General features: G+C 41.5%; 1 protein-coding gene across 3 annotated transcripts in view; it reads left to right on the forward strand.

Moving 5' to 3' along the window:
* The window catches only part of LOC126235741 (leukocyte elastase inhibitor-like), a 227,039-nt gene that overhangs the window by 99,825 nt on the left and 109,846 nt on the right, over nt 1-17,368 (forward strand). For 2 of the 3 annotated variants that reach the window (XM_049944524.1, XM_049944526.1), the window contains exon 3: nt 109-300. In XM_049944524.1, the coding sequence (XP_049800481.1) occupies nt 109-300 (192 nt within the window). The remainder of the gene's footprint in view (nt 1-108; nt 301-17,368) is intronic. The other variant, XM_049944525.1, reaches the window with a different exon arrangement.

A 17,368-nucleotide genomic window follows, 5' to 3' on the forward strand; every position in this document is an offset into this window, starting at 1 on the left:
TGGCGTACATGCAATCAGTCTCTACAGTCGCGTCCGACGTATCTCTTGAGAGTCGTTTTTCAACGTTTTGGAAGTACACAAGCCTGAAAGATATACCTTTGTTTCCAGGTACTGGCACAAGACTCGGGCAATCTGTTTTTCTCTCCTGTCAGTATACACGTAATACTCGCCCTCATATTTCTTGGAGCGAGAGGTGATACAGCCAAGCAGATTGCGAAGGGACTTCACCTGCCTGAGGAAAGGAATCTTACTGAATATGGTGTCAACGCCTTGATGCACCGATTGAAGGTTAGTGTACAGGTAACAAAAATCTCTATAATCACATAGCCCAGTATCAGATAGACTCAACTACCAGAAGTCAAGGGGAGAGTTGTCTCATTTGAAGATGCGACGTGTATAACGTCCGAATGTATCGGGTAGTGTAGACACGATATCTTAGCTGTCTACACAGAGAGACGTGACACGTCTTGTGTTTAACGAGTCTAAATAGTTACTTAGTTTAATGTTCCATGGGTCATTTTGTACGATAGATCGTAATGACGTTGAACGAGTCATTTTACATTCACATCGCAAATTGATTTGTAAATGTGCTACATGCTGAACATTTATAAGTTCTTTTTGTAAGAAGAAAATTAAAATACACAGATCTTGTGAGTTCTACCCATCACCTTTTTTCACTACAGTAATAGAAATTCTTCTACGGAATAGAAGGAGTTGTCGAGGAGATGCTTTCTCAGTTTATTTTCAAATTTTACTTTGTTTTCTGTCAGATATTTAATATCGCTGGGTAAGTGATCAAAAGTTTTTGTTGCAGCAATGTGCACTCCTTTTTGTGCTAAAGAGAACCTTGATATGGAGTAATAAATGTAATTTTCCCTTCTGGTGTTGTTATTATCTACTTCATTGTTCCTTTTGAGCTGTGATAGATTATCTACAACAAACTGGAATAAATATACAATGATGTAGTAGTCAGAAATTCTTAAACAGAAGTCTACAAGATGACTTGGGTGAGCACCACATTATTCATAAAGCACATTTTTGCACAATGAAGATTTTTCTTGCTTAAAGAAGAGTAACCCCAGAACTTTATTCTATATAACATTATTGAATGAAAATATGCAAAATATCAACTTACTGATTTGTCTTGCCCCAAGATTTGCAATGATTCTAAATGCAAATGTGTTTTACGAGTTCCAAAATGTGCTTCTTTCAGTTTAAATTCTCGTCAATGTGGACACGTAAAATTTTCGTTTACCCCTACTTACTATTTCCTCGCCTTATGTTATACTTATCAATGGTGTAGTACCCCTAGACGTGCAGAAATGAATACGTTGTGCTTCTTATTTATTATTTTTTTTTATTTGAGGGTGAGACAATAAGGAGAAAACTAGTAAATGATACTTTTAAGAACTTTGTTTACCATTTCTTGTATTTCTGTATGTGTGCGCGGATTGATTTCAATACTAGTGTCATCCGTAAAAAGAGCTAATTCTGCTTAGTGTTTGTTAGATGGAAGATTGTTTGCGTATTTGAGGACCAATAGTGGACCTAAGACTGAGCATTGGAGAACCCCCTATGTGATTTCTCCTCAATATGAATTACGTCCCCAAAGTATATAGGTTGAATTTGAATTATTAAATACAAATTTCTGCATTTTTTTGGGTTAGATATAGCATTATCCATTGGTTGGCTATACCATTAATCAAATAAAACTCCAATTTATCTAGGAGAGAATACTGTGATTCACACAGTCATATGCCTTAGATAGGCCGCAGATGATACCAACTGGCGCTATTTTATTATTTAATGTTTGTAAAAAATGGTGAATGAACATGTCAGCTGCATTTTCAGTAGAGTGGCACTTCTGAAACCCAAACTATGATTTGCTAACGGTATTATTGTTGCTAAGGTGAGATACTACTCTAGGCTAAATCGCCTTATGAAAAATTTTGGAACATGGCGTGAGCAATGAAACAGGTCGGTAGTTATTGACATCTTTTTTAAAGAGGACAACAGCATATTTATTGAGGCATTACATATTTCAGATAAGATTGGGTTTATTATATGGGAACAAAACTTTAGTACTTATTATATGGGAACAAAACTTTAGTACTCTATTGGAAACACCATCAAACCCTGATGAGCTTTTACTTTTGAGAGCATTCGTACTTTTCTTAATTTCAGAACAGGAAGTGGGTATACATTCATGTGACTGAATTTTATGAGAGTTGCTGTTTCAACATACTGCTTTGATTTTTCTCTTCAATTGTTTGTCCCTATGCTTTATACTGTATATAAGAAGTGACTGTTAAATACATTTATAACCCTTTCATTCCGTTCAATAGTGATGCTACTTTCCTTTGTGGGTGGTTGTCCTCTCTCTCGTTTCACTGCATTCCATATAGCCTTAAGTCTGTTGTCAGAATTACTGATTTCTGTATTTAAGTTGTAATCTTAGCCTCCCAGACATCACCATTACACTCCTATTAGTCTGTTCATTATTTTCATAAAGCTTCGAGAGGTGTAAGATATATAGAAGAAGAACTTTTTACTTATCTTGATTTTCTCGTCTTGTTGTTGTTGGCTCCAAGTCTTGTTGTGTCTTGGGGTACATTCTTGAGGCTGTAATTTTATAACGTTGCGCGTTGTTGCTGAACTGAATAACTGATGAAGATTTGCCTGTTGTTATGAATATCTTTTTATTTTATCGCATTCTTTTATATCACACCTACTTTACAGTTCCACTTCAGAACACGAATTCACATTGTTGTTTACAAACCTAGAAAAACGTTTACTTCCATCAGAGGCATGCCCTCAACTACTACTTAACATTCTGTGGTATTCACAATATTCCAAAGAGTTTATAAAGCAAAAGAGTTTACATATTTTCTTGGCAAAAGAAGGATCTTTACTAAGATATAACATTATTTTATAAATGAATCCAGAAGTAAATTTAATAATTAGCGTCAGATTGTGGAATTAATAATATTAATTTTAAATATGCCAGAAATTTCGTAATTTCAGATATTTTTAAAGAAAGAATAATTCTAACTGTACATACAGAGTGTAACAAATTAATTTCTTTTTATATATTTTAGCCTGAAACATAAAACACATCGTATACAAAATCATATGAAGTTCATTCACTTAAACAGCTGAGAATGTTCACCTATACCAGATTCGGTTGTATTCATGATATCGATTATTTCTATAAAAAAAGGTAGTGTTAGAGGAGGGTGACCCATTACAATGTACATGTTCCTTGATTTTTTAGTAGCCTTTCTTAGTAATTCTGAGTTGTTATTATAGTGTTCAACTACTGCAGGGTACCTACTTGATCTTGGCAAGAAATATACTTCCCTTTTCCTTTCACAAGGTACCTTAAATCAAGTGATTCATGTCACTCAGTGTAGTGCTGATTGCAAAAATTACCCTAACTAGATACAGTTACCTCAAGTGTTAACGCTTCAAACACCGTTGTTAGCATTTGTAGTCTTTCAGTTTTGTAATAAGACCATGCTTGTAGTTTCGTTTCTATTATTTATTTGACTGAATCTGTAACAACAATTGGTTCAACCACAGTGGGAACTGAACCTGATCTTATCAACCATTTAGTCACCAGTCTGCTCATTTCTCATGTTGCCTGTTGCATCCACCTTAGATTCTCTATCTAATCTAATCTAATCTGCCCTCTGAGCAGTGTGTGTCCTTGTGTGTCACTGCTTTTACAGAGACTATAACACCATGACCGTGATATATTTCATTTGTAATTAGCAATTTAGTTCTAGTATTATTTCCCAAGTTGTCTCCGGATAGCATAATACTGAATAGCAGTTAACAATGTTCTTTAAGTGTCTGTCAATGTGCACTCAGTTTCTTAATTTCATTTGTATTTAATATTTAAATCGCATTTTCAAAATTCTCTTTTAATTTTTATATGCAGTCCTAGTATGATATTTGTGACAATCACGCAACTGAACAGTTATAATTTACTAACTGAACACCGATAAACTGCAGTTTAATTCTAGCTCAGATTTTTATCCGCTTTACCAATGACAGTGCCTTTATATGTCAGTATATACCATGAGTAAATAACAATACCATATTCATACGTTATGTGTGATTCTTAAATGTGAATGTGTTTCAGCAGCGAGCAAAGAACTGAGTTTATGTAATACACTAATCGATTTTGCACGATCACAAAAAGATGAATATAGAATTCTACTAATCATATAAAATTAAGTATTTATTTCGGTTTTAGACCAATAATTGGAGGCGTTTTGCCTCAAATGATGATTGCAGTCTTCCTGAGAATAAAGGTGGGGACCAGCTTGAAACTCTCAAAATTCGGAGGATTCGTTTCCGGTTTGATGACGTGTAATCCTCCTCTTCGCAGCACAAGGCAGTCCGCGTCACGTATGTTGCTTTGTTCAGATCTTTCGTGATTAATTTCTATTCTTCATCCTGAAAATTTTCGTCCTGAATCTCGTTCCATCAGAAGAAACCCACACCGTATCATGTCGACAACGTAGTGATATACAGCAGGCGCCGACCGAGGTTCATGTCTGGCTGTATTTTGGGGTCCGCAGCTCGTGGTCGTGCGGTAGCGTTCTCGCATCCCACGCCCGGGTTCCCGGGTTCGATTCCCGGCGGGGTCAGGGATTTTCTCTGCCTCGTGATGACTGGGTGTTGTGTGATGTCCTTAGGTTAGTTAGGATTAAGTAGTTCTAAGTTCTAGGGGACTGATGACCATAGATGTTAAGTCCCATAGTGCTCAGAGCCATTTGAACCATTTTTTTGTATTTTGGGGAAGCAAGTGACGGGCCGTTAAAACTGTATTGTGGGAAACTACATGCATTGGTCAAACGGCAAACACGTAAAAAAGTAGTCTTTGTAACGAGTAGCGCGGTCACAGTGAAAGCATTAGGTCTCTAGCATGTGCAGAGAAAAGAGAAACTACATATTCCGTGGAAGAGATGAGCTTCACAACAGCGGAGGTGAACAAATCTTCATAGCTCTTAAGGTATGCACTTTAGATCCCATATTCAGTTGACACTTTTTTTTTTATTTTGGTGCATACTACCATCTCTCAAAACTTCGAAAGCAAAGGTCTTGTTGTAGAAGAGATTTGTTCCACAGTCTCGAAGATGAAGCTCTTAAGGGTTGCATTTTATTGCCCATATTCACTAGACGTTTTTGCTTCGAATGAGCGTTCCTGTAATATCCGTGAATATCGACCATTCCTCCTGGGCCACCTTGCGTTTACCATTAGTTTCACCTTCTCTTAGTATTATAAATACAGGGTTATTACAAATGATTGAAGCGATTTCACAGCTCTACAATAACTTTATTATTTGAGATATCTTCACAATGCTTTCCACACACATACAAAAACTCAAAAAGTTTTTTTAGGCATTCACAAATGTTCGATATGTGCCCCTTTAGTGCTTCGGCAGACATCAAGCCGATAATCAAGTTCCTCCCACACTCGGCGCAGCATGTCCCCATCAATGAGTTCGAAAGCATCGTTGATGCGAGCTCGCAGTTCTGGCACGTTTCTTGGTAGAGGAAGTTCAAACACTGAATCTTTCACATAACCCCACAGAAAGAAATTGCACGGGGTTAAGTCGGGAGAGCGTGGAGGCCATGACATGAATTGCTGATCATGATCTCCACCACGACCGATCCATCGGTTTTCCAATCTCCTGTTTAAGAAATGCCGAACATCATGATAGAAGTGCGGTGGAGCACCATCCTGTTGAAAGATGAAGTCGGCGCTGTCGGTCTCCAGTTGTGGCATGAGCCAATTTTCCAGCATGTCCAGATACACGTGTCCTGTAACGTTTTTTTCGCAGAAGAAAAAGGGGCCGTAAACTTTAAACCGTGAGATTACACAAAACACGTTAACTTTTGGTGAATTGCGAATTTGCTGCACGAATGCGTGAGGATTCTCTACCGCCCAGATTCGCACATTGTGTCTGTTCACTTCACCATTAAGAAAAAATGTTGCTTCATCACTGAAAACAAGTTTCGCACCGAACGCATCCTCTTCCATGAGCTGTTGCAACCGCGTCGAAAATTCAAAGCGTTTGACTTTGTCATCGGGTGTCAGGGCTTGTAGCAACTGTAAACGGTAAGGCTTCTGCTTTAGCCTTTTCCGTAAGATTTTCCAAACCGTCGGCTGTGGTACGTTTAGCTCCCTGCTTGCTTTATTCGTCGACTTCCGAGGGCTACGCGTGAAACTTGCCCGCACGCGTTCAACCGTTTCTTCGCTCACTGCAGGCCGACCCGTTGATTTCCCCTTACAGAGGCATCCAGAAGCTTTAAACTGCGCATACCATCGCCGAATGGAGTTAGCAGTTGGTGGATCTTTGTTGAACTTCGTCCTGAAGTGTCGTTGCACTGTTATGACTGACTGATGTGAGTGCATTTCAAGCACAACATACGCTTTCTCGGCTTCTGTCACCATTTTGGTTGGTTGGTTGTTTGGGGGAAGAGACCAAACAGCGAGGTTATCGGTCTCATAGGGTTAGGGAAGGAAGTCGGCCGTGCCCTTTCAAAGGAACCATCCCGGCATTTGCCTGGAGCGATTTAGGGAAATCACGGAAAACTTAAATCAGGATGGCCGGACGCGGGATTGAACCGTCGTCCTTCCGAATGCGAGTCCAGTGTGCTAACCACTGCGCCACCTCGCTCGGTGTGTCACCATTTTGTCTCACTGCGCTCTCGAGCGCTCTGGCGGCAGAAACCTGAAGTGCGGCTTCAGCCGAACAAAACATTATGAGTTTTTCTACGTATCTGTAGTGTGTCGTGACCATATGTCAGTGAATGGAGCTACAGTGAATTTATGAAATCGCTTCAATCATTTGTAATAGCTCTATATTATTGTAAGGTTTAAAGCCAATGTAAGCTGGAACTGACAGTAAAAAAAGCACTCCGTCTTCAGGCCACGAGTGGCCCACCGGGACCATCCGACCGCCGTGTCATCCTCGGTGGAGGATGCAGTACACATTCATAATGGAAGAATAATCAGTAAAGTAACGAAAAAAAAATCTTGGAGATTTTGCGTTCGTTTAAATTTGGCATGTTTTGTTTCGTTGCTTCTGCAACAGTGTTCTGACTCGTTTTGATAGCAAGTTAATATGCGATGCAGTCATCATTTGGAAAAGGCGGGGCTTTCTCTCTGGGGCTTTCTCTCTCACTCTTAGTTGCAGCACAGAGGAGACGGGCCCTGTGTGCTGGACGCATCCGCACTTCAGAGGAAACCGGTTGACGCATGAGGCCTTTTTTAGGTGTACAGTTCTGTAGAGCTCTTCGTCAGTTTTGATGAGGATGAAATGGGCAATACTGTACTTGTTTCTAACAGACAGAGCGTCGAAAAAGAAAAGTCTCTACAGTTTTCGTAACCCACAAAAGGGTGCTGTTTGACCTATCATTCATATCCAGGCAGCTACCGAGTTCATGTCTGTTATCGGAGTCTCGTGTCACAAATACATTTATAGCTACATTCATCTTTACATGGCAGGTATCCTTATTAGTTTGGCGAAACCTGCAGATACAGGTGAATGTCTCTTTGAGGAAGAAGCAAGAAGCATTTGTTCTTTGGCACTTGTCATCACTGTAAATTTGACGTTGTTCCTGGATCTCCGGGAACAGGATAACGTAGTTCTTTTTCTCATCTCGTTTCATTGAGTAACTAGGCACCTGTTGGAAGTATACTGGTAAAACCTTGTAGTCTGCTGATTTTGCTATCCTACTATACCTTTGTTATTTGTATAGAAACCGAATCTCCTGTCTTCTAACATAACATTCTTTCGTTTTCCAACTGTTCAGCTATTATATGCCATTCAACAGCGCACCGTATTCTTTTATCACGTATCTACTGGTAGGTGCCAGTTCTTTATCTCTTGGCTACCATAGTGACTTTCAACGATTTTTAACGAATTGCAATTCAGAGTTATTGGCACCATTTGCTGCCAGTTGTCTGACAACAATAACAACGACAATCTTTAATACAGTTCACTGCTCTTTATTAACAAATGGTACCACAGTGAGCCGGCCGGGGTGGCCGAGAGGTTCTAGGCGCTACAGTCTGGAACCGCGCGATCGCTACGGTCGCAGGTTCGAATCCTGCCTCGGGCATGGATGTGTGAGATGTCCTTAGGTTAGTTAGGTTTAAGTAGTTCTAAGTTCTAGGGCACTGATGAGGTTAGAAGTTGAGTCCCTTAGTGCTCAGAGCCATTTTACAACAGTGAGTACTTTTCTTAACTTAACCATAACTTCATTTCCTCTGTGGAAATTCTGAGCATGCAGCACTCAAATTCCATCAATTTGCTTTAACAGTCTCTGCACATTTATCAAGAGTCAGTGCTGCTATCTCACTACGGATTAGTATATTAATTCACGAGGGTATCTGGGTACAATGTAATAACAAATTTAATCATGTTGCCATAAAAGGTTTCTAATAAAAAGTCAAACTATTATCCGTAGAGCTTAAAAAGATCAGCAGTTTCTAGAGTTCTTTGAAAATATTACAGTTGCATTTTGAATGTAACAACAGTGCATAAAGCTCGATGACCTATATTTCACTCCAATATTTGCTTACATCTCTCCGTTAGCATTGTGTGTCACCACGATCATCGTCAGGCATTCGTCATTCACTGCTGGATTAAAGATTTAATGTAAACTCTTTCTGCATTGCCGTCTTTAGACATCAAATATAAATGAGTTTCTATACATCCAGCTTGCTGCGGTTGGAATGGCTCCCAACTTGTTAAGAGATTACAATAACCATTATGAAAACGGTCTTAAGTTAAAAAGAAAAAACATTTATTTATTGATGACCGCTTTCGGACTGTTTGTCCATTACCAAATCAGCCATAAATGTAAGTCTTGCATTACAACAGTCATATAAACGGAAAATTGTCAGTGAAATAAATAAGTTTGACAGTAGAGAACGTAGCCTAAACATGTGCTCATTGTTGACAGACAGCGATGAGCACATGTAGAGGCCACGTTATCTACTATCACATTTATTGATTTCATGTCCAATTTTCTACTTACGCGACTGGTGTGACGCAAGACTTACGTTTGTGGCTGATCTGATAACGGACAAACTGTCCAAAGCCGGTCATCAATAAATGAATGTCCTTCCAGTGACACTTAAGACGGTTTTCGTAATGGTTACTGCAATAATAAATTTGAGTGTTTTCTGAAATTACGTAGCTGAGTGTAGCCTTATATGGAAACGAAACGTCTGCGATAAGCAGTACAGAAAGAACACGGGAGAAGCTTCTCAAATGTGTTGTTGCAGAAGAATGTTGAGGTTTAGACCGACAGAAGTAGAAGTAGATCGAATAATTGAAGAATAGGTACTCATTCGAATCGGGGAGGATAACTGATGAAAAGGTACCTCAATCGAATCGGAGACAAAATAAAATTCTGAATCCGGCTGACTAAAAGAAAGAGTATGTTAATAGGATACGGCCTGAGACATCAACTAATAGTTAATTTGCTAATAGAGAGCTTTGGGAGGAGGGCGGGAGTGGGGGAGGGGGGGGGGGAATAATTGTAGAATGAGACAAAGGCTCGACAGCAAACAAACTGCTTCAAATGGGTGTAGGATGGAGCAGCTACGAAATGAATTGACTTGCACAGGATGCCTAGCGTGGAGAGTTTCATCAACCAAGTCTTTGGCTTGACAGCAACTACAACAGCGACGACGACGACAGCGGTAGACAGCTATATGCACCTATGTTTTCTAATATAACTTACCCATCTTCCATCAGATCGTCATCTCAATCTTTTATTTCTTAAAATCCAACAAAGAATTTCCTTGGTCCATCTTTCATTCATTCACCTGGTTACATGGTCCGCCCACCAACATTCACCACCCCTTAGTCCTGTAAGGGATGCCCTGGATCATGCGTAGCATCCATTTTCACTATGGACATAATTACATCTTCCAGCCTAACTTGTTAGCTATTGCGTCTTTCTTTTTTTCTAGTAATTCACAACATGCGTCGCTCTCTGAACAGTTTTCACATTAAAAAATCTCGTGTCTAGCAGTCATGTCTCGAAACTGCTAATAAACACTAATATGTATTTTAAGTACTTGAAGAACGTTATGATCTACCAGCAGGAGCTGTTGATAAAATTTCGTTATTGAGCAACCCGTTTCAATTCATAGACCACCATCAGGTTCACTTAAAACATCATTTTATGATGGACGATGTCATTTTTTACTACGCACATAAAAAAAAGTTTTGCATCACCCCGGTTCCCAGAACTCCTGAAGATAGATGTTGACTATGGATATTGTATCACAGACACAGTCCCTCTGATTGTTCAGAGATGTCACTAAACCCGCCCACAGATGTAAACAACCACTATTAGACGGTGGGGTTCCGACAGCCGATCAGTTCCAGTCATTCCACCAGGAAGGAGGTACACGGCTCGTGTTGTCTGTAGTTCAACCATGCCTAGACAGTCAATACCGCGGTTCGACTGCGTCCGCATTTTTACTTAATGCCAGGAAAGGCTCTCAACAAGGGAAGTGGCCAGGCGTCTCGGAGTGAACCAAAGCGATGTTCTTCGGACATGGAGGAGATACAGAGAGACAGGAACTGTCGATGACATGCCTCCCTCAGGCCGCCCAAGGGCTACTACTGCAGTGGATGTCCGCTCCCTACGGATTATGGCCCGGAGGAACCCTGACACCAACGCCACCATGTTGCATAATGCTTTTCGTGCAGCCACAGGACGTCATGTTACGACACAAACTGTGCGCAATAGGCTGCATGATGCGCAACTTCACTCCCGACGTCCATGGCGAGGTGCATCTTTGCGACCACGGTACAGATGGGCCCAACAACATGCCGAATGGACCGCCCAGGATTGGCATCACGTTCTCTTCACCGATGAGTGTCGCATATGCCTTCAACCAGACAATCGTCGGAGACGTGTTTGGAGGCAACCCGGCCAGGGTTAACGCCTTAGACACTCTGTCCAGCAAGTGCAGCAAGGTGGAGGTTCCCTGTTGTTCTGGGGTGACACATTATGTGGGGCCGACGTACGCAGCTGGTGATCATGGAAGGCGCCGTAACGGCTGTACGATACGTGAATACCATCCTCCGACCGATAGTGCAACCATATCGGCAACAAATTGGGGAGGCATTCGTCTTCATGGACGACAATTCGCGCCTACATCGTGCACATCTTGTGAATGACCTCCTTCAGGATAACGACATCGCTCGACTAGAGTGGCCAGCACGTTCTACAGACATGAACCCTATCGAACATGCATGGAATAGATTGAAAAGGGTTGTTTATAGACGACGTGACCCACCAACCACTCTGAGGGATCTACGCCGAATCGCCGTTAAGGAGTGAAACAATCTGGACCAACACTGCCTTGATGAACTTGTGGATAGTATGCCATGACGAATACAGGTAAGTATCAATGCAAGAGGACGAGCTACTGGGTATTTGGGGTTCCGGTATTTAAAGCAATCTGGACCACCGCCTCTGAAGGTCTCGCTGTATGATGGTACAACACGCAGTGTGTGGTTTTCATGAGCAATAAAAAGGGCGGGGAATGATATTTATGTTGAAATCTACTCCAATTTTCTGTACAGGTTCCTGAACTCTCGGATCCGAGGTGAGGTAAAACTGTTTTTGGTGTGTGTATTTGACAACAGTGTCGAATTTATGGATCTTATTATTTGACGCCATTGATTTTATCGCCTAGTGTCTTGCAGATGGTTTTATGAAACTGACGGTCGTATGTGGACCGAAATTGTTTGTTGAGTAAAGAAATTTTATCAGCAGCTCTTGCCGGTAATTCAAGAATTTCTTCACTGATAATATACTTTTCATTTCAGAAAGGCTGGTATCTTCGTTTTGGAAACGCTATGTAGTGTATCATAAACACTCTATGCCATTTCACTCTTCTGTTTACTTCTTTTGTTGTCCATCCTGTCATTGTTTGCTACTGCCCCAAGTACAAAAACTCGTCACCTGATTCTACGACTACATCGTTAATTTGTGCTCATTTCTTTTCGAATTGTTGGTCATACGTTTATTTTAGTCTTATTGACTCTCCTACATGATTTCAAAATTTCTCTGACACATTATTTTACTTGTTTATCTGCAATGGAGGCGAACAATTTAGTATCATCAGCAAGACGAAGGTTGGTCAAGTATTTTCTGTTAACCCGTACTCCTTTATTTTCCCTCTTTTAAAGATTTCTCTTGGGCTGCCGACAATTGGGTTGGTGATGTGTAATCTCTCTGTTTCTCTTCTCTAATTCTGAATTTCTCGCCATCGTGACGAAGTCTAGAAAACTTTAACATTGACGTATAAAGGGTGATTTTTGTTAAATCGCAGTGATCTCCGCTGTTTTATTGCAAAGAAGAGTGCAACAAAAACCTACTGGATTGCGTCACAGATAAATGAGTTTAAGCTTTGGAACTGCGGTGTTAGCAGTAAAGGCCTGGCCAGACAGAATCCGGCCTGCCGCTGCGACGGACGGCGCAGCGGTGGGCCGCGCCCGTCAGCGGCCAGGGACGCCACACAGGCAACGGCCGGCCGGCCGGCCGCAGCGACTCTTGATGCGTCAGCTGTGTTACACTGTGGAAGGGGCCGAACCCCATTATTAAGCTTGCATGCGTAGCGCGATTGTCTTGGCCTTAGACGATTTGGAATTCTCACGCGGGAAGCGTTATCTTTGTGCGAGTTTATTTATTTATTTTAATTGCAGAAATGAGTAGCTCGCACTAGCGATACGAAATGGCACCAAGAAGAGATGTTGGGTGCACGACATTAATAGCAAGAGAGAAAGCTTACGAGAATACCATCGTCTGTGTATTGATCTAAGAGTCTGACGAAGATAGGTTCTTCAAATATTTTCGTATGCCACGAGAATGTTTCGAGGAAATGCATCGCCTGATAAAAAGGTAGCACCGAGAAGTGCACAACGAACTGGAGAAAGCCAATTGATACAAGGCACAGACTAGCCATTTGTTTGAGGTACGTTTTACAGTTTGTAGCCTCTTTGTGCTTCAAACAGAAGTCATATAAATTATTCCATTTCAGTTTTGCTGTATCATATGAAAGGTTCGGCGGAAGAAAGTTCTATCTCACAACGTAGTTACGAGTGGAGTGATAAATTTGCAGTGTTTACGAATACAGCAAACGATAGTAACATCTAGTTCCGTATGTCCCGCTAGAGAGACCTTTCTACTTAATAGATTGGTTCAAATGGCTCTGAGCACTATGGGACTCAACTGCTGAGGTTATTAGTCCCCTAGAACTTAGAACTAGTTAAACCTAACTAACCTAAGGACATCACAAACATCCATGCCCGAGGCAGGATTCGAACCTGCGACCGTAGCGGTCTTGCGGCTCCAGACTGCAGCGCCTTTAACCGCACGGCCACTTCGGCCGGCCTTAATAGATTGTTTTGTTTCATTGTATTCATACCATTGTCGTTGAATTTAAACAAACATATCTTTGGTCGTTAACTTATCCATTCGTTCTATCGGCATAACAGATTTTAAGCTTTTCCAGATACTTGACTACAGGCGACAGTCACCAGACCATAGCTTTTTCTTTTCGGTTAGGACGTTCAACAGTCTGAGATATTGTGAAATAAGTGTGCCAGGCAATATGGCCTGTTCTACAGCCCAAGTATTTATTTACATACTCCTCCAACAGAGATGTGGAAGAAATCTGAAGAAGGATTTCTAGAACTTTGGGGGTTTCCGGACTGCCTTGGAAGCATAGACGGAACGCCTATCAGGTTAAAATGCCCGAAGGATAGTGGATCCCAGTTCTTATGTTGCAAACAGTTCTTTTAGCTAGTTCTGGCGATCGTTGTCCATACTACGAAGTTTACAGTAGTTGATATTGGAAGTTATGGACGTCACAGTGACAACACTATTTAGCTTTCTATCAAGAGTATATCGAGGACAAATGTATTCTACCTCCAAATCAGGATCGCGTGTAACATACAAAAAGTTGTATTCTCTCACCTCCTTTACAAGTCTTTCTGTGTGCAGGCACTACGAGCTGCAAGACAAAAATCGCCTAGCGCCGCTGCATCCAATGTGACAGCAGAGCAGTTGAATGCGCCACCAGAAGCAAGCAGCCGCTCCGGCTTGCGGCGAATCTGTAATCTGTGACAACCTGGCGGCGGCCGGTGCGGCAGGCCGTATGCCGGTGCGTCAAAGCCGCACCCTGTGTGACCGCCGTCATACAATAAAACGAGCGATTCAAAAGTGCGGCCTGCCGGCTGCGGTTCAAGGCCACAGGCCGGACGGCCAGGCCGCATTCTGTCTGGCCAGGCCTTAAATGATCTACATTTTATTCACTAAATAATGCCTGTGAACAAATCGCGCTGTACAAGAGTGGAATAGTGAAACTGATTCGATGCAGGGGGCAGGGGATTGTCGAGCTTGGGCAGTGAATCAATAGATACCGTGTCGCCTGACGGGATGACTCACATTTCTTGTTGCACTTTGCGGCAGGGAATGTTGGTCTCTTACTATTCATTAAACAATCTGTCCACCTGCCTGGATAGGCTTCAGGTTGTCTGCCCCTTCACTTTGCGATCGTAGATACGGGTTTAGCCGACAAAAGCAGCGTTGACGGAAATTCGACTAATCGTTGAAAGTTAACTACCGACCGCTCGGGATTCTTGCACAAACCGTATGAAAAAAGGTCAAAAATTCTCTTTTAGTTGGTTTATCGTCTTTAAAGCAAGGAAAATGGCAATCAATATTTAATATCCGGACATAAATTATGCAATGTTACTCACTGTCTGTGTAAAAAGTTCACACTCAAAAGCATCCAGAAGACATTTAGTCCGACCTAATATTTTAAACTTCTTAAACAGTCACTGGCCCACGAATTCTTGCGAGTTAAAACACTCAGTCGTTCAGTAGGCTTCTTGTACAGACGTTCTTGCCATAGTGTCTCGTAATCTGCACGAAACACGCCACGCGGAGTTTATGTACGACATGAAATGTTCACATGCGAATATCTCCTCAAATAACCGACTCTCAAGGCCATAACTTTTACAAAATACTCACTGCTGCAGTCGCTTTTCGCCAACGACACGAGAGAAGATCAAGCGCACAAATTTCTTCATTTGGGTACAAATTTGGTCCTCGTGGTTTAACATAGATATTTAACAGAAGACGGCCCCCGAGCGATTATCTTGACTCAAAGAGCGGACGCACAAAGCCCTACTCGAACGCGCGGGAAATGCTGAATTCCTATTGGCTAGCACGTTAAAGCAGCCAATCAGATCGTCTGGAGCACATCTATACTCGCAGTATCTCTAATGTCAGCCAGTCAGATCACCACAATAAATTTAAACCAGAAATCCCGTAATTCCGAAACTAAATAAAATTTAATGAAAACAAAATACGATTCCTGTCCACAAAATAAACTGCTAATAAATTTGAGACTTGAAACCCCTTCTGGCTGCCTTTTACAAAATAATGCTCACTCGGCAATACGTCAGAAATTCCCCTATTGTACAAAAACTTTCTCAAGCATATATTTACATATTTTTAACGCAATATCACATTCCAATTTTACGGCCCTCCATTTACACTCTGTCTCTCCAAAACACTCACACAACCGCTATAAGACTTAACATTTTATTTTTATATAGTTTTTTGATATTTCTATATTTGATGATAATGTTTTGTTGGGGTGACATGAAGAATAAATAAACTCTTCATTATTATATCACTGATTTATGCTTGTTGTTGTGATCCGCAATTGATGATAATAAGATTAAGTTACCTCAGACAACCAGAACACGATGAAATAATAATTGTCCAAAGCACTTTTAATTACGTCAGAAATTTGTGGTAATGAAACTATAGAAAATTCCAGATAATTATTAATTTTATGAATCTGCACTCTTGATTGCAGTTTCAATTGATGCTACAGATGAATACATTACAGCCCCTAACTCCGTTTCACAATGCCAGTACACTTATTATGTGTTTTTAGGTCAAATTTATATCTCCGAAAGTACTGAAGTTATTGATTTGAAATTTTAACGGTGTGGTTGTGTTATCCATAGAATTTGGTATACTAAGTATGACAAGGTTCAATTAATATTTAATAGTACTTATTCAGATTCATAGAGAGTATGAGTAACTTATTACAAGCAGCCTAAGACAAGTAAACACCTCGCTCGGCCTAGTAGCCAGCGTCGGGTGTGTGAAAAAAAAAAATCTGAGGTCATCAGTCCCCTAGAACTTACAACTACACTACTGGTCATTAAAATTGCTACACCAAGAAGAAATGCAGTTAATAAACGGGTATTCATTGGACAAGCATATTATACTAGTACTGGCATATGATTACGTTTTCACGCAATTTGGGTGCATAGATCCTGAGAAATCAGTACCCAGAACAACTACCTCTGGCCGTAATAACGACGTTGATACGCCTGGGCATTGAGTCAAACAGAGCTTGGATGGCTTGTACAGGTACAGCTGCCCATGCAGCTGCAACACGAGTTTATCACGAGTAGTGACTGGCGTATTGTGACGAGACAGTTGCTCGGACACCATTGACTAGACGTTTTCAGTTGGTGAGAGATCTGGAGAATGTGCTAACCAGGGCAGCAGTCGAACATTTTCTGTATCCAGAAAGGCCCGTACAGGACCTGCAACATGCGGTCGTGCATTATCCTGCTGAAATGTTGGGTTTCGCAGGGATCGAATGAAGGGTAGAGCCACGGGTCGTAACACATCTGAAATTAACGTCTACTGTTCAAAGTGCCGTCAGTGCGAACAAGAGATGACCGAGACGTGTAATCAATGGCACCCCATACCATCACGCCGGGTGATACGCCAGTATGGCGATGACGAATACACGCTTCCAATGTGCGTTCACCGCGATGTCGCCAAACACGGATGCGACCATTATGATGCTGTAAACAGAACCTGGATTCATCCGAAAAAATGGCGTTTTGCTATTCGTGCACCCAGGTTCGTCGTTGAGTACACCATCGCAGGCGCTCCTGTCTGTGATGCAGCGTCAAGGGTAACCACAGCCGTGGTCTCCGAGGTGATAGTCCATGCTGCTGCAAACGTCGTCGAACTGTTCGTGCAGATGGCTTTTGTCTTGCAAACGTCCCCATCTACGGACTCAGCGATGGAGACGTGGCTGCACGATCCGTTACAGCCATGCGGGTAAGATGCCTGTCATCTCGACTGCTAGTGATACGAGGCCGTTGGGATTCAGCACGGCGTTCCGTATTACCCTCCTGAACCCAACGATTCCATATTCTGCTAACAGTCATTGGATCTCGACGAATGCGAGCAGCAATGTCGCGAT

The sequence above is a fragment of the Schistocerca nitens genome, chromosome 2, assembly GCF_023898315.1.
Source record: "Schistocerca nitens isolate TAMUIC-IGC-003100 chromosome 2, iqSchNite1.1, whole genome shotgun sequence".
Taxonomy (NCBI): domain Eukaryota; kingdom Metazoa; phylum Arthropoda; class Insecta; order Orthoptera; family Acrididae; genus Schistocerca; species Schistocerca nitens.